Source organism: Panthera tigris, chromosome A2 (genome assembly GCF_018350195.1).
Source record: "Panthera tigris isolate Pti1 chromosome A2, P.tigris_Pti1_mat1.1, whole genome shotgun sequence".
NCBI classification, from domain to species: domain Eukaryota; kingdom Metazoa; phylum Chordata; class Mammalia; order Carnivora; family Felidae; genus Panthera; species Panthera tigris.
Genome location: NC_056661.1, coordinates 661,009 through 676,762, shown reverse-complemented (window position 1 = coordinate 676,762; position 15,754 = coordinate 661,009). Strand labels below are relative to the sequence as shown.

The following is a 15,754-nucleotide window of genomic DNA, read 5'->3' as shown; positions in this document are numbered from 1 at the left end:
CCCGCAGGTGGGACTCCGGCTGGAGGCAGTGCTGGAAACTGGAGAGGGGATCGTGGGGCCACAAGCGAGGGCCTTGCAGGGGCCAGACGGCCAGGCGGGCACCCCACCAGGCAGGGGTGGCCCAGGGAGTGGCGGACTTGAAGCTGGAGCATCTCGACGCTGGAGGGGCTGCAGGTGGAGTGAGTGGCGGGTCAGGGCTCCGCGGCTCAGGCGGGCAAGGCTGTGGTCTCGGGGCGCGGAGACCTAGTCCGTCAGGTTGCCGAGGGACTGGGTGGTCCTCCTGGAATTGGGGCCCCGAAGGTCACGCACTTTGGAGGTGGGGTACTGCTCTCAGGAAGGGACCATGGCCCCAGCCTGCCTCTACAGGTCCCACCTAATAAACACACTAAGCCCATCCACTTCCTACTTCCTTTCCTCTTCAGAGCATCCTCGTGCTCTAGATGGTTCCTGGGTGTGAGCACACACCAAGTGCGAGCGGACCCCCTTCCTGGGAGAGGAACGGACCCTTACGGGAGCCTGACCTCGAGGAAAGGACCCCTGGCTCCTGGTCACAGGGCCCACTCCACTCCACCCCAGGGCAAGGCCGGGGACAACACAGGCTGTTCCCGTAGGCCCACAGCAGGCAGAGGCATCCGGAAGGTTCCAAAGCTCACACTTCCCCCAGAGGCCCTGCACAGTGCTGAGGGGCCTTACCTACATCCGAGACTGCCCACCCTTCCACCACCCTCCCCCCCCAGAGGCTGAGATCTCTTAGGGCACAGAGAGGTACGGATAGGAGGATCCCCGGTGTGGGTGGTGCCGGTCTGGCGGCCTGGTGAAGGTGCTGCTGTCTTGGTGGTGTCGCTGTACCCTCTCACCACCTCCTGGAGCCCCCACGGTGTCCTTGGTCTTATTTATAGCTCCCAGGGCCTGGCCAGGAACCCTAGAACCTAGACTCCAAAACGCTCCAAAACGGGGGACAGGGAGAAGTGATCCCATGGCTGTCGCAGCATCCTCTGGGCTGGGGGTTCCTGAAGTGGGGGCCAGCTGCTTGGGCCTACCAGCCTGAGGAGGGGGACCCAGCTAGGAGCCCTCCACAGCTGCGAGCTAGTCTGGAGGCCCCCACAAGCATGGCTCCACTACCTGGAGCCTCCAATACAGCCACGGGACAGTCACTCGCACGGGACAGTGACACACGAGCACAGAGCCCATCTGTGCTGACAACATGCCTGGGGGTGGCCTCCCCGTCACCTCCAGGCTGCCAATGACACACGGGGAGGCCCGGACTCTCCTGCACACTCACGCCCCTGGAATCCCCTTGCCCACCCTGCTGAGGCCCGGGGCTGAGGAAGGAGAAAAATGAGACCCCTGCCCCAAAGTCTCCCGCGGGCCACCTGGAGCCAGCGTCTGGGCCACCCCCACGGTTGCAAAAGGGAAGGAATGGAGCAGCTGCCCGGTGCCAGGGCTGCCCCCGCCCGGCTGCCCCACCCCATCTGGGGCCAGCCCAGGGGCCCGGATGCCACAGAGGTGCCAACACCACCGAGGAGGAGGGCGCAAGGCCAGCCCAGGCCACCCACAGGCCGGGTGAGCAGAGGGCTGGGCCTCTGTGGGAGCAGGCAGGGCACGCCTCTTCCCAGCGTGGCTGGGGCGGGCCGGGGAGCCCACAGGGCAGCCTGAAACCTGGCAGGGCCCCAGGGGGCTGTCCAGCAGCCCAGGCCCAGCCCAGGAACAGCGGCCACGCCCCCGCCTCCTGTGTCCCCAGGCCCCGCTGGCAACTTTGCCCACACCCACCCTCCTGGGATGATGGCAAACGCCCTGCCCACCACCCACCCTGGTTTCACTGAGTAAGCTCCCCGCTCCTCGGTTTACTCCAAACCCTCAAGGATCTCTTGGGCCACAGCTTCGACACCCTGGAGGCCGAGGCTGGTACTGAACGTCTCGTCACACTGGGGGGACAGGAGCACTGCGGGAAAGGCCAGGCAAGGTCCTGAAGCCACAGGCCCAGGCAGGAGACAAAACCAGCATACACGAGTCAGGTCCCTGGTTTTTAATGGGGGGCTCAAGCTGGGAGCGGGCTGTCCCAGGGGCAGGACTAGGAGCTGAGGGCTCCACAGCAGAGTCTACAAGGTTAGAGAGAAAGTGGCTGGCACGTCGGGTTGGGGCGGGGGGAGCGGCTGGAAGGGTGAGACGCAGAGCGGGGTCTCAGCCGAGCCCCCCTTCGCTAGGAGGCCTGACAGTGCGCTGCCCCCTGGCGGCCTCTTGGCGAGACCGCTCCCTCCACCCAAGAATCCCCCAGGTGGCTCGAGGCCCCTCTCTCCCCACTTCCCCACCCCCAATCAGACGACCCGCGCGAGCTGGTTCAGCCTGCCCGGGACATCCCCGGTCCGGTCCTGGGCCTCGGTTTCCCCGCTGGCAAGGGCCGCGGACCGCCTACTCGAGAGCTTTCACCAGGGCCTCGTTGGCCTCGATGCGGATTTGGATCTCGGCCCTGGAGGCCTCGTCCGCTGCCCCTGACAGCTCGGACTGCGCCTTCTCCAGGTTCACCTTGGCGGCCTGCAGGAAGTGGGTAGCAGGTGAGAGCCAAGCAGCGACCCCGCCTGGTGCCCCCGGCTCAGATGTGGCCTCCTGGGTCCATCAGCTTCCCCTGGAACACTCACCCCCACGTCCAGCATGTCCAAGGTCACGGCCTCTTCAGCCAACAACTGCACTGAGGAATCAGCGTTCACTGTGACGGAGCCGCTACTCACTACGGGAGAAGACAGACGTGAGGGTTCCGCGTTCAGGTGCGGGGGACCCCGTCGGCCAGAGCCACAGAAGCGGCTCCAGAGCGGTCTAGCACGGGAGACAGGCAGATGCCCACAGGGCCCATGGTCGCCCACTGGCACCTGCACACGGGGAGCAGGGCCTCCTTCCTTCACCCACCAGCTCCAGCCCATCAGCTGAGCCAGGGTCAGGGGTGAGCGGGGCGCTGGGTCTGCATCTCGGCTGTACCTCAGAGTTGTGCTGCTGTACGCTCTCCTTAGGACCCAGTACCCGCCCCCGCCCTCTCCATCGGCTCCTCTGCGACAGGACTGGGCTTCCCTCTCAGACGCCCGGCCCCCACCGAGACCCTGACCCACCACAAGGTACTGGAGGCACGGGTTGGTCTCTCTCGTGGGCTCTGCTTCTGTCCACACGGAGAAGCGAGACACTTGGGCCTGCTGAAGCACGTGGCCCCGCCCAGCCCCGTCCCGGTGCACGCACCAAAGTATTTGGAGGTGGTGCCGTCCTCCGCGTGGACAACCACCAGCCCCGGCCGCAGGACCTGCAAGGTGGGTACGTGGGCCGCCAGGATGCCAAAGGCTCCCGTCTGCGTGGGAACGTCCACTTGCCGGACGTTGGCACCATTGAAAAATACCTGAAAGAACACACGGGGAATCCCTGCAGGCCAGTCCTCCCCGCCCGGATCTCAGTCTGCCCTGCAGTGAAACGGCCCAAGGCAAGACCCAACGGTGACAGAACACACACGGGAGCAGCCACGAGGACGCGCATACTTGTTTTGGATCTCTAGCAGCATCTTAGTGCACAGAAGATAAAATCCAGACGGAGCCCGTCCCCACAGAAACGCTCCAAGAGCACGAGAAGCGCGCCAACCCAGGAAGACACAAGACAACAAGTGTCTGAGGCTCGGGGTTCTGCGGGACGGGGCGAACGGTGAGGTCCAGCCCTGGGGCGTTGGATTCCAGGTGGATGGCTCGGGAACTCGGAGAGCTTTATGGGGCTCGGATTCCACACCACTTGGAAAGGCGTAGGGCGCGGGTCAACGACACAGGGGTTGGGGGTGGCTCTCGGAGGGACACAGGTGGAGGGGGCATCGGTCCGGGGTCCTGGAGGGGGAGTTAGGGATCTCCGAGACTCGGAGGCTGGGGACCCCGGAGTCCTGACCACACTGGGGCGCCGACGCGGATCCGGAGCAGGAGGCGGTGGCCTGGGGATGGATTTCGGACCACACGGGGGAGGGGGCACAGGGAGCGGGATAAATGAGGGTCGACAACCCAAAGGATGGAGGTCTCCGATTGCGGACCACAGCGGGTCCCGACTGGAGGTGGTGATCAAGGAGAGGTCCCGAGCCCGACCGGAGTCCGAACCTGCGTGGGTGAGGCGAAGGTGAAGGACATCTGGCCCGGGCCCGCAGCCGGGGCCGGCGCAGCCGCAGCCTCAGCGTAGGCGCGGGCCTGACGGACGAGGCAGCGCAGGCCGGGACGGCGCAGGACCGCGACGGGCAGCATGGCGACGGCGGCGAACGGACTCCGGCCGAAAGCGGGCAACCAGGAGGACGAGGAGGACGACGCGCAGAGACGTCTGGGAAGAGGAGTCCGGGCGAAGGCGCACGCGCGAACTACGACCCCCAGCAAACCGCAGGCGACTTTAACAACGACGCGCCGAGCTCCGCGCATAGCATGCTGGGGGTTGTAGTTGCCTTCCAGTCCCAGGAGACTGCCGGTGGTAAGGTGGGGGGGGGGGGGAAGGGGGAGGACCGGAAGCCTGCGCGGAACAGGAGTCACTTGCATTCAAGATTTGGGGGGACGCTCGTCGGATGCCAGGCGCTAGAGAGCCATCAAGGGAAATACCAAGATTCCGGCTCTGGTTTGGGGTGGTGGGGACGTTTAACACTCAGTGTAACGAATACGCAAATCATACAGCATGTTAGAAGTTAATAAATAACTAAACAAGAAAAACGGGCGCCTGGCTGGCCCAGTCTGAAGAGCATGCAACTCTTGATCTCAGGGTTGTGAGTTCAAACCCCATGTTGGGTGCAGAGATGACTTAAAAATAAACTCCAAAAAAAAAAAAAAAAGGAAAAAGAAAAGCAGAAGGCGGGGGTGAACGCGGGAGCGGACAGCCAGCGGACTGTCAGAGACGCAGACGTTGCGGGGACGGCCAGCCGGCGCGGCTCGAATACAACCCCCAAGGACGCCAGCAGAGGGCGCCCCGCGACCGGAGATGCGCTCGCCCCAGCCCCGCCCGGCCACCGCCCCCGCGCGCCGGTGACGCACGGACGCGTGCGCGGGCGGCCCGGGGCTCTGCTGATGTCACCGCGGCTCGCGCAGCCTCGCTCACGGCGTTGACGTCACCACTCCGCCCCCGCGCACACGCAGGTGGCGCCCCAGGCCAGGCCCCCAGGCCCACATCTTGGTCTGAGGGAAAACGCGGAGTGCGGGATGCACGGGCCTGGGGCCCACGCCGGGAAGGGACTTGGCTCCCGAGCGAGGTATGCAGGCTGCAGCGGTGGTGTCGCACCTGGACGGGGTCGTTGCGTCAAGGTGTTGCTCCATTGGCTCCCCAACCCCAGGGGCTGTCCGCGCCCTGGCTCCCTGCCTTCCAGCGCCTCGGCCGCCTGTGGCCTGCAAACGAGGGAGGACCCAGGCCTAGTGCCCAAGCCCCCGTCCCCTCTGGGCCAGCGCCGTGAGGGACATCCTGGCGCTGTGTGTGTGTGTGTGTGTGTGTGTGTGTGTGTGCAGACGGAAGCCCTACTCGCGTTTCTAGGGGTGCATCCTGTGTTCAGCCCAACTTTTCCCAGAGCTCTGGCCCCCACATGGAGGCAAGCCCAATCTGCCTAATCATTCGGCTCCTGGAACCCATCCATTGGACAATTTCTGTCCAGTTTCTACTCCAGGGTGGCCAATGGGTAAAGGCACCACCTGTTACTCGAGTCCCCAACCCAGCCTGATTCTGGAAATCTCCAGTGGACCCATCGGCAGGACCTGTCCACTCAGTTGGGCCACTATGGCCACGATCACTGGTTTGCATGGCCCCAGCCTCCTCCCCTGTCCTTTCCTCGCTGCAGGTGCCTTCACACACAGCCAGAGGTACCAGGTCATTCTCCTGCTGGGAACCACAAGATGGCTTTCCTTGTTCCTTCCAACACATGTTGAGCTACAAACAGTGTTTCTTACCTCAGGTCCTTTGCACATTCAGCTCCCACTCGCTTAAGCCAGCTTTGCTGAGTATTTACCCGCTTAACAAGCACATTCTTGTCTCCAGTGTGCAAGCCCCTGGGGACCCAGCGCTTGACTTGGAACTCACCCCTGTAGTGGGGGAAGGGGTGAGGAGCGACACAATACACTGGAGCAAATAACAGACAATACGAGGACCGTGGAAAGAAGCAGGGGACTGAAACGTGGGGTGTGAGTTGCTGTGTTACCAAAGGTAGCCATGAAGAGATGTAACGGGACTTGGCCATTTGGGAGAGAGTTGAAGGAGGCCAAGGAGTGAATCTTGAAGCTGAGTGGAGAAAGAGCCGGACAGGCCCAGCACCTGCAAGTGCAAAGGCCCTGAGGTTCGACTGGCAGTGTCAGTTTTCACTGGAGAAAGAGGTGCCATTGTGGGGTGCTGAGCGTAGGGCCAGGTGGGCTGGGCTAGGACCCGGGCCAGGCCAGTGCAGGCTGGTGTCCTAAGCATCTAGAAGGATGAAGCACTATTCTCTGAGGAGAAGGGGGAGCAGCTTTGGGATTCACCAGACATGGAGTTTCTGCCAGAGTAGTTCTGATGTCACCCCGGGGCTGCGAAGGCCCTGGTGGCACTCAGCACCTTGGCCCATTGCTCGTCCCCACAGGCAGAGCGCCCGGTGAACCCCGCAATGTCTGCAGCACATTGGGGGAGAAAGTGGGGGGCATGTGTCCAACACCGCCTAGACTGCATCCTGGGGGCCCCCAAGTTGGGGGAGGCGAAGGAGGGGAAGCCGACGCACCCGTCTCCTCCCCTACGTTCCCGGCCCCCGGCCCCTCGGACCCTGGCGAGGGTCCGGAGCGGTGCCGCAGGGGAGGGGGTGGAGACTCAGCGGCCGCGGGAGAGGGAGGCTCGGAGTGGGGAGGGGGCGTCCGGGAGCGCAGGCTCCGCCCCCCACTCCCGCCGGAAGGGAAGGGGAGGCGGTGGCCGGCGCGCTGCGAGCCAGACGCGGCAGCGAGCGCGGCGGGGGCGGTCTGCCCGGGACCGGGTGGCACCCAGCGGGTCGGAGCGGGCTCGCCGCCAACGCGGTCACGTGCGCGGTCCCTCCTCTTGCGCCCTGCCTCCCCCGCGCGCCGCGCTCTCCATTCATAAATTCTCCGCCTGCTCCGCGGCCACCGGGCACCGGAGCCCGCCGGGAACGCCGCGCAGCCGCCCGCCCGCCCGCCCCCCATGGGCCGCGCGCCCCGGCGCTGAGGTAGGCGCGGCGGGCCCGGGGATACGCCGAGGCGGGCGGGGGCAGGCGGGGGGGCCGTGCGGCCCGCGATCGCCGCCGGCTCCGGGGCCCGACCTGGCTCCGGACCACCGGCCCTTCCCGCGAGGCGGCGAGACCGGAGGGAGGGGGTGGGAGTGGGGGGCTGGGGCGGGCGTGGGGGAGGCAACCTGCATCCCCCGTCGCGGCCTGGAAAGGAACATTCCCCCGCCCACGCCCTCCCCCGGCCTCAGTTTCCCCTGTGAGATCCAGCGAGGGTGATGGCGTCTGCGTCTCCAGTCTCCGGGATTAGCCCGAAGCGGGGATGCGCCCGGAGTCTGGCTTCCTGCCTCCCCTCCAGGGCTCGCCGTGCTCGTCCCCGGGGTCGGCCGGGGGCGCGGGGATGGGCGCGGTGGCGAGCGAGCTCGGGGAGGCCCGGCTGGACCTCAGGGGCGGGCCCGTGGGGAGCGTCCGCCCTCGGCTCCGGTCCCCGCCTACCCCCGCGAGTCCACCTCTCTTCCCCTTCGGCCTCCTGCCATCTTTTCTGGTCTCCTGTCACGGTCCCTGCGCTCCTGCCCCCTCCCCCTACAGCCGGAACTCATTTCCCGACCTACTTATGCGCGCCCCCTCCCCCAGAGGATACCCGGGAGCCGGGCCGTTCTCGGACCGCGGCGCTGAGAACACCTGGGTTTCGCCAGTGCCCACCGCCCCCCGTCTCTGGGCCTCTTTACCCCGCTGTCGAGTGGGGTTAAACCCGAAAGCGTCGGGGACGCGGGAGCCTGTGTACAGGTTCCCTCTTTCCCCTGGGGAAGGACCGAACGCACGCCCTGCCTGCTGAGCGCTGCTGGTCATCCCGGCCCGGCCTCTGCTCCCTGAGATCCCGGAGTGCAGTCCCCGGTCCTTCCCACCGGGAGGAGCTGGCGTTGGGGAGGGCCGTCAGGTGCAACGTGCGAGCAGTCCCTTTGCCGAGGGCTGAGCTCCCGTCCCCGGCCTCAGTTTACTCCTAGCGCCAGGCAGAGGTGGAGGCTGGCCTGCTCGCCCGCCGAGGCGCCGGGCCCCGCGCTGGGCACCGGCGGGGAGGCCGCTGCAGCAGCCATCTTGCCGCCCAGGACCGGCTCAAGCCGCCCTGCAGGAGGCCTCCCTCCCCCGCGCCCCCTCCTCTCCCCAGTGCTCCCTGGCAACCCCCCCCCCCACTTCCCCCTCCCCGCTCGGCCCGCTGGCTCGGTCGCCATGGGAACCAGATTCTTCAGGGCTGGGAACACATGCGCCTTCTTTGGCCTTTTCGCTCCCCCTAGCACCGGGGGGGGGGGGGGGGGGGGGGGACAGCTACCTCCGGGAGTCGTGACTTGGTAGTCCCTGAGCTCCGTGCCTCCGCCCCCCTCCACGGTCCCTGTACCGCTACCGCGGAACCAGCCTCTTGCGCTGGGGCAGCCCCTTCCTCTCCCGTGAGGGGGCAGGCAGGGCTCCTGGGTCTCGCGGGAGCGAGCTGACATCCTCAGTTTCCCTATTCCTCCTAGGAGTGCTTCCCCTTTTCCGGGCAGGCTTCCCGGCCAGCTCGCCGGGCCGGCCCCACCGGCTGGGGAGGTGGTGGAGAGCAGACGCCTCCCCCGTTTTGAGCAGGGGGAAACGGAGGTCCCGGGGTCGATCTAAGCGGGGTGGGGGCTGCCCCGGGGCTCTCCTCCACCTCTCCCTGAGTCACCGCCCCCCTGTGGACTCTTACTCCCACTCCCTCTCCCTGGGAGCCGGGAGGGAGAGCAGGCGGAGGAGCTGGTCTGAGCACGCCCTGTCCCCCCCCCCCCCAGGCCCCTCCTCCTAGCTTCAAGATGCAGCCCACGCCCACCATGGCCACCGCCGCCGCAAGCACCGCCGCCACGGCTGCCCTGACCTCGAGGTGGGACAACACCACCAGCAGCCCCACCGTGAGTGAGGGGGCCCGGAGTGGGGCTGCTGGGCGGGGCGGGCTGGGCCAGGCCTCCGGAGGCCGCCCCCAGCGGTCCTGACCCCTGCCGGCCCACAGGCGGAGCCTGACCCCATCCTCAACAACTACGTGCTGCTGGTGGTGGTCCTGTCGCTCTTTGTCGGTGGCACTCTGGTGGTGCTGTCCGGAGTCCTGCTCCTGTGCAGGCGCTGCTGGGAGGTCCACCGGCGCTTCAACAGGTGTGCAGCCCACCCAGCCGTGGGGACCCCCTGGGAGCGCCAGCGGGGGGTGGGGAGGAGGGGGACGTGCGCGCCGGCTTGCGCTTGCTCTGCGGGCATCCGGGGGCCTGTGTGGGGCCGCGTGAGTGCGGGCTGCCTGGGCTGCGGCTTGGCGGGAGGAGCTCGGGCAGCACTGTCTGCCTGCCCCGTCCCACCTTGGGGCCCCCCGCGGTCTCTCCCCAGAGCCATGGAGGAAGCAGAGAAGACCACCACCACGTACCTGGACAGCAGCGCTCATCCAGCCCAAGGTGCGGCGCCCCGCCAGGCTCTGACCCCTGCCCACCTGCCCGCCCTCCTGCCCGCCCCCTTGGGCCGCCTGACCGGCTGTGTCTGTCTGTCTCCCCCACCAGACTGGGCGCAGCTCGATTCCGACTCATCTCTGTTTCCTTAGAGCCCGCGTAGGTGCTCACAGGCGCGTGCTGAGCGAGTGAGTGTGTGAGCGGATGTGTGAGTGCCCACCTCGCCCCTGCCCCGTCCCAGCGCTCAGTCGGGCCCCACCCCTCGACCCTTCCCCGACCCACCCCCCAGCCGGTCGCCGGTCCAGCACCAGGCGAGGCCCGCCCGGGGCCCACCCTCTCGGCTCTCCTCGCAGACCCTGACTTCAGGGGGGAGGACCCCGAGGGCCAGGACGCGGAGACGGAGCGCTTCCTGTCCACCAGCTCCACGGGCCGCCGGGTGTCCTTCAACGAAGCAGCCCTGTTTGAGCAGAGTCGGAAGTCACAGGACAAGGGGCGCCGGTAAGGAGTGGCGCAGCACGAAGGGAGCCAGTCCCTGGGGAGGGGTGGGAGCCTGATGCCCTGCGATTGGGCTCCCTGGGAGTCGGGTCCTGCCTTCCGCCCCCGACCCCAAACCAACAGGGACGGCAGCAGGGGCGGGCTCGGGGGTTCGGGCTGAGCACGGGGGGGCCGGCTGGCGTGGTGACGGGCAGGCGTGCCGGGCACAGGTACACCCTGACGGAGGGGGACTTCCACCACCTGAAGAATGCCCGCCTCACCCACCTGCACCTGCCACCCCTCAAGATCATCACCATCCACGAGTGCGACTCGGGTGAAGCCAGCGCCACCACCCCCCCCCACGCCGCTGCCGCCCCCAAGGCCAGTCTCGCCATATTCCAGGTGAGTGTGCGGGCGGCCGCCAGCCTGGTGCTCAGCGGGCGGGACACCCACCCTCTGGGCTGGGCCCCGCACCTCGGGACAGAGAGGGGGCGCCTGGCCGGGGTGCACAGAGGGCTGTGGGTCCAGCGCTCCCCCTCACGCACCCGTGCTCTTTGACCTGTTACTGCTTCCTCCCCCAGCCCCGGGGAAGGCCCTCACCGGCCGCTCTGTGGGCCCCAGCTCCGCCCTGCCAGGTGACCCCTACAACTCGGCCGCGGGCCCTGCCGACTTCGAGATCAGCCCCTTGGCGTCCAGCGACTCCGGGGAAGGCGCCTGGGTGAGGGCCCCCGAGCGGCCCCTCCCCTCCCTGCCCCACCCCAGGACCGAGGTCAGCCTGTGGCCTCCCCCCTGCCATGGCTTCCCTTGCTCCTGCCCGGTCCCCCTGCGTGGGAGGGAGAGGGGCCGGCAGGGCGTAGAACACGCGCGCGGGGCACTCGTCAGACCAGGGACGTGTGCTCTCGGACACTCGTCCTCAGGAGCCCGTCTGTCCGGGGCTGGGGACCACAGAGCTGCCCAGCGCCTGGCTGAACCCCTGAGCTTAGTCCAGCTGCCACCCACCCGCTGAGAGCTGTGTGTTCCCCCTCTGCACTGGGGGTGGGGAGGGGGGAGCGCAGAGCTGCGGCCCAGGCTGGGGCAGCACTGGGAGGGTCTTTGTGCCTGACCGCCTCCCTCCTTCCTTCCAGGCGGATGCAGGCGCCCGGAGCACCAAGCCCGTCGGGTCGGGGGCCACAGGGGGACCCGAGGAGGCAGGTCCAGGCTCCGGGGCAGGACCTGTCCTGCATTTCTTCACCCGCCTGCGGCGCCACACCAGCCTGGACGGGGCCAGCCCGTACTTCAAGGTCAAGAAATGGAAGCTGGATCCCAGCCAGCGGGCATCTAGTCTGGACACAAGAGGTGAGCGGCGGCCCTGGGTAGAGACCAGGGCCCGGAGGGTACAGCCCCGGGCAGCCTTACAGAGCGAGGTTCTGCACAGGGAGGGGTCACTGCTCCCCAGGGGCCTCGGGCACCTGCCCCGGGCCGGCCAGCAGCACGCCTTGGCCACTGGGCATCTTGCCCCAGGGCTTACAGCTGGTTGGGCCGTGCGCTCTGCTCCAGTAAAGCAGGGGCACCGTCAGACCACGGCAGAGATGGGTGAGCTTTTTCTGCAAGCTGCGAGACCGTAGCGGTTTTGGATCCGTGGTCTGTCTGGCCGGGCAGCGTGGGAGCAGCTACAGACTGCGTGTCTAAGCGATCGCAGGGATGGGCCGGTGCGAAACGGTCTTCGGGATGATAGGTCGTGGGCCCATCTGGCCCGCGAGCCGTGGTGCACCCACCCCTGAACTCACGCGGCAGCTCTTCCCTCCTGTAGACCTCTGGTCTCGTGGAGCCCTGGCTATAGGGCCTTCTTATCCTCAGCCCAGAGCAGGAGCACGTGTCGGGGGTGGGGAGGTGGCCACCCTGAGCGGCGGGTACCAACAGGCCGGCGCCCAAGGGAGCTGAGCCGGGACAGGCGGCGCTGTGGAGGTGGGGGGTCCTGGGGTCAGGAGAGCTAAGGAGAGAGCACAAGCCCCTCGCCGGGGCCTGGCAGGGGAGGAGGAGCGAGTTCTGGCCGAGGCGCTCCGGGGCGGGGAAGGCGGCCTACCGCACTGCCGTTGGGAGCTGAGACGGAGCCCGTGGTCCCCGAGGGTGATTAGAGTCAGGCATAGGTGTGCAAGTGCCTGGGGCCTGTTTGCCGGGTGACTGTCCCCCGCCCCCCCCCCCCTTTCCCACCAGAGCTTCGCCTAGGCCCTCCAGGGGGCCCGTGGGTGGAGGTCGAGCTGGCAGAAGAGGCCTCCCCTCTCTCCCCTCGGTGGCCCCCGCCAGCCTGTCCCTCATCCTCCCCCCACGTGTCCCGGCTTCTGCCTCTTAGCTCAGCGGCGCCCGCCTCCAGGTGTCCAGTGCAGACCTGCTCCGGCCATGCTTTCGTGGCCAGAGCTGCTTGGGGGTCCCGCTACCGCCACGGCACCTCAGCGCACCCCTGACCCAGGCTGCTCCTTGAGCCCGGGGCCGGGAGGGACTCGGGCAGGCTGACGCGCCTTCCTCTGCACAGGCTCCCCCAAGCGGCACCACTTCCAGCGGCAGCGGGCAGCCAGCGAGAGCACCGAGCAGGAGGAGGGGGACGCCCCCCACATGGACTTCATCCGGTACATCGCCAGCGCAGGCGACACGGTGGCCTTCCCGCCCCCCGTCCCTTTCTGGCCAGCCCCGCCAGCCCATCCCCCGCTCTCGGCAGGTATTTTGTAGTAGATAGAAGCGTCAGGGGTGGACCTGTGGGCCCCCGCCCCACCCAGTCCCCCGCTAAGTGGCCTGGGGAGGGCTTTCCCCACCCTGCAGACCTATCACATTCTTCCAGCTCCATCGTCCCTCCTGGAGACTGCCTCACTGGGGCCACCTCTCCAGCAAGGACCAGAAGAGGGAAACTGGGGGAGACTGGGTAAGGGCAGAGGGGCAGGTGGGGCCCTGGACGATGGCCACAGGGTCGCCAGGACAGGACGCCTGCCCAGGCAGGGCTGCCAGGGGCGTGTGCCTGCTTGGATATTACTGCTTCCTGGTAGAGTCCACGGCCCCGAGGGGTCCGCTGTGGCCTGCTGCCCCTTCCTTCCTGCCCATGTTCCTGAAGGCTGGATGGCCTCTTCTCAGAAATTGTGGCTACTTCTGCCAGCAGTACCCCCTCCCCCAGCCCCACAGACGGAGGTGCTGGGGTGGTGAAGCTGCCTGAGTAGTCCCGCTGGGGAGTAGGGGCCGAGCTGGACTCCCGCCTGGCCCCGTCCATCCCAGCCACTTCCTTCTCCGCTGAGGTGTTAGGAAGAGGGGAGCGCCACGGGGGAATGTTAACTCTGTGGGTGCGGCGCCAGCCACCTGCAACGCCAGCAGGTGCTTGGGTCAGATACTGTAAAAAAAAAAAAAAAAAAAAAAAAAAAAAAAAAGCCACGATTGAAAGGCAGGTGCCAGGAAGGCTTGGGGTTGATCCAGAAACCACCCCCTGCAACAGGGACCGCCAGCATTTTCTTAAAATCCGCTCTCCGCAGAGCCTGGCCGAGCCTAGGGGGTCCCCACCGGCGCCCACCCTTCCGGACCCAGAGGCAGGGTGGCTGGGGAGAACGTGCAGGGGCGCACACAGCCTTCTTGACTGCTGCGGCCTGGCTTGCAGGCTAGAGGCAGCGGAGGAGGCGGGCGCCGCGGGAGGAGCGAGCCCCGAGTCTCCCCCCGAGCGCAGTGGTGGTGCGGGGCCTGAGCAGCAGCAGGAATCTGATGGTGAGCGGGACTCGGGGCCAGAGCAGGCCCAGACCACCTACCGGGATATCTGGAGCCTGCGAGCCTCTCTTGAGCTGCACGCGGCTGCCGCCTCGGACCACAGCAGCAGTGGCAACGACCGCGACTCGGTGCGCAGCGGCGACAGCTCGGGCTCGGGCTCCGGGACCACCGTGCCCACTTTCCCACCGCCCTCGCCGCCCCCCACCCCCCGGCCGGCAGACAGCGAGGCGGGAGGTCCGCGAAAGCTGTTGCAGATGGACAGCGGCTACGCCAGCATTGAGGGCCGCGGCGCCGGCGAGGACGGGCTCCTCAGCGCGTCCGAGAAGCGCTCTTCCTTCACCAGCGCCGGCCGCACGGCCACTGTGGGCACCAGCTTCGAGGGGGCGCCGGCGCCCACCGAGGCGCCCGTCCGGCCCCGCAGCCCGCGCGCCTGGCCCCGCCGCGCCCCGCGCCGCGACTACAGCATTGACGAGAAGACGGATGCACTCTTCCACGAGTTCCTGCGCCACGACCCGCACTTCGACGACACGCTGCCCTGCGCCACGCGCCATCGCGCGCGCGCGCACCCCCACACGCGCAAGCAGTGGCAGCAGCGCGGCCGGCAGCACAGCGACCCCGGCGCGCGCGCCACGACCCCTGCCCCGCCCGCGGCCCCTTTCGGGGCCGACCCCCGCCCCACGCGCGCGCCCCTGCGCCGAGGCGACAGCGTCGACTGCCCCCCAGAGGGCCGCGCGGGCGACGAACCGGCCGCGCCCGCCATCCCGGTCATCGAGGAGGAGCCCGGCGGTGGCAGCAGCACCTGCCCCGGCTCGGGCCTGTGCGTCGGGCCCCCGGGGACGCTGCTGGACAAGCTGGCGGCTGGCCTCGATGACAGACTCTTCCCGCCGCGCCTCGCCCAGCCCATCGCCACCGCTCCCACGCTGGCCGCCGCCGCGCCCACGTCTCCCGACCACAGCCCTGCCTAAGCCCTGCCTCCTGCACCCACCTCGTCAGCTTCTCCGGCGCCGCCCGGGACCCCTGCCACGGGACCCGCCTGGGGCGCGACGCTCCGGGGCGCGAGCGCTGGGGCCGCGGGGCCTCGCGCGCGCATGCGCGCAGGTCTTCTGGCCGCCCCCACGTGCGCGTGCTCGCGTCCTCGTGACACCCTCGAGCTGCCTCTGGTGGGCACGCGCACACGGTCCCCGTTGGGCACTTAGCAGGTGCCCTGTGGCTTCCCAAAGCGCGAGGCTGCAGGGCCCTGGCTCGGCTGGAGGGGGCGAGGCAGGCTCTCCTCTTCGGGCTCCCGGGGAGAGCGTTCACCTGCCTTCCACCCTAGACAGCAGCCCCTGAGTGGTGGCGTCTCGGGCACAGAGCACCGGGAGGCGCTCCCGCAGGACCTGCTCCCTGGGGCAGGGGCGGGCGGGGCGGGGCGGCGCATGCGCAGGGCGCCCCTGCCAGGACCAGTGGAGCCTCGAGGCGTGTCTGGGCTGCACGCGCTGAAGGCCTTCCCAGGGCGCACGCGCGGGCCCTCTAGGGCCCGGGGCTCCGGAGAGATCGGGGCCGGCCGGCGCCGGCTCTGCAGCGCAGGTCGGGTGGAGGCCGCAGCCGCCGAACCCCTGAAGCTGTTTACCTCACTGCGGCATGTGCTCGCGGCAGTCTGCGCCCCCTCCGAGCAATAAACAACGCCTCGCCGCCACCCCCTCCCGCCGAGTTCCCACGCCCACCCAAAGCATGTGAGTGGGCCACCCGCCCGCCCTGCAGGTGCACCGTCCAAAGAGCAGCCGGAACTCTGTCATGTTTTAAGACACAAAACCCAAACGGCCAAGGTTTCAAGTTTCCCAAGCTTTATTTATTGCCAAAAGATGGGGCAGCCCTCGCCTGCGGCCGAGTCGCCCCGCCCCGCCCCTCCCCTCGGAGCTTCGTGCCGTCTGTGTACCATCCAGTGATGGAGTTTCTCGTGTTTGTTTTCTGGTTGATTATAAATATTTACTGCACA

At 67.9% G+C, this 15,754-nt stretch overlaps 3 protein-coding genes across 3 annotated transcripts; 2 read left to right on the top strand and 1 right to left on the bottom strand.

Moving 5' to 3' along the window:
• Positions 1–2,305: 2,305 nt before the first annotated feature.
• On the bottom strand, positions 2,306–4,291 carry ATP5F1D (ATP synthase F1 subunit delta). Its single transcript, NM_001290595.1, is given in 4 exon segments — positions 2,306–2,532; positions 2,637–2,725; positions 3,223–3,376; positions 4,107–4,291. Coding segments are annotated over 4 exon segments (507 nt in total). The 5' UTR covers positions 4,248–4,291; the 3' UTR covers positions 2,306–2,409.
• Positions 4,292–8,488: 4,197 nt separating this feature from the next.
• Positions 8,489–13,043, top strand: LOC102948780 (CACN subunit beta associated regulatory protein). The gene is given in 9 exon segments (XM_042977532.1): positions 8,489–9,075; positions 9,174–9,313; positions 9,536–9,600; positions 9,945–10,089; positions 10,296–10,471; positions 10,647–10,783; positions 11,190–11,400; positions 12,575–12,703; positions 12,706–13,043. Coding segments are annotated over 9 exon segments (1,356 nt in total). The 5' UTR covers positions 8,489–8,979; the 3' UTR covers positions 12,963–13,043.
• A 196-nt stretch (positions 13,044–13,239) lies between these two features.
• Positions 13,240–15,754, top strand: LOC122236503 (CACN subunit beta associated regulatory protein). Its single transcript, XM_042977528.1, has one exon. The coding sequence runs from the start codon at positions 13,353–13,355 to the stop codon at positions 14,742–14,744; it is 1,392 nt and encodes a 463-aa protein (XP_042833462.1). The 5' UTR covers positions 13,240–13,352; the 3' UTR covers positions 14,745–15,754.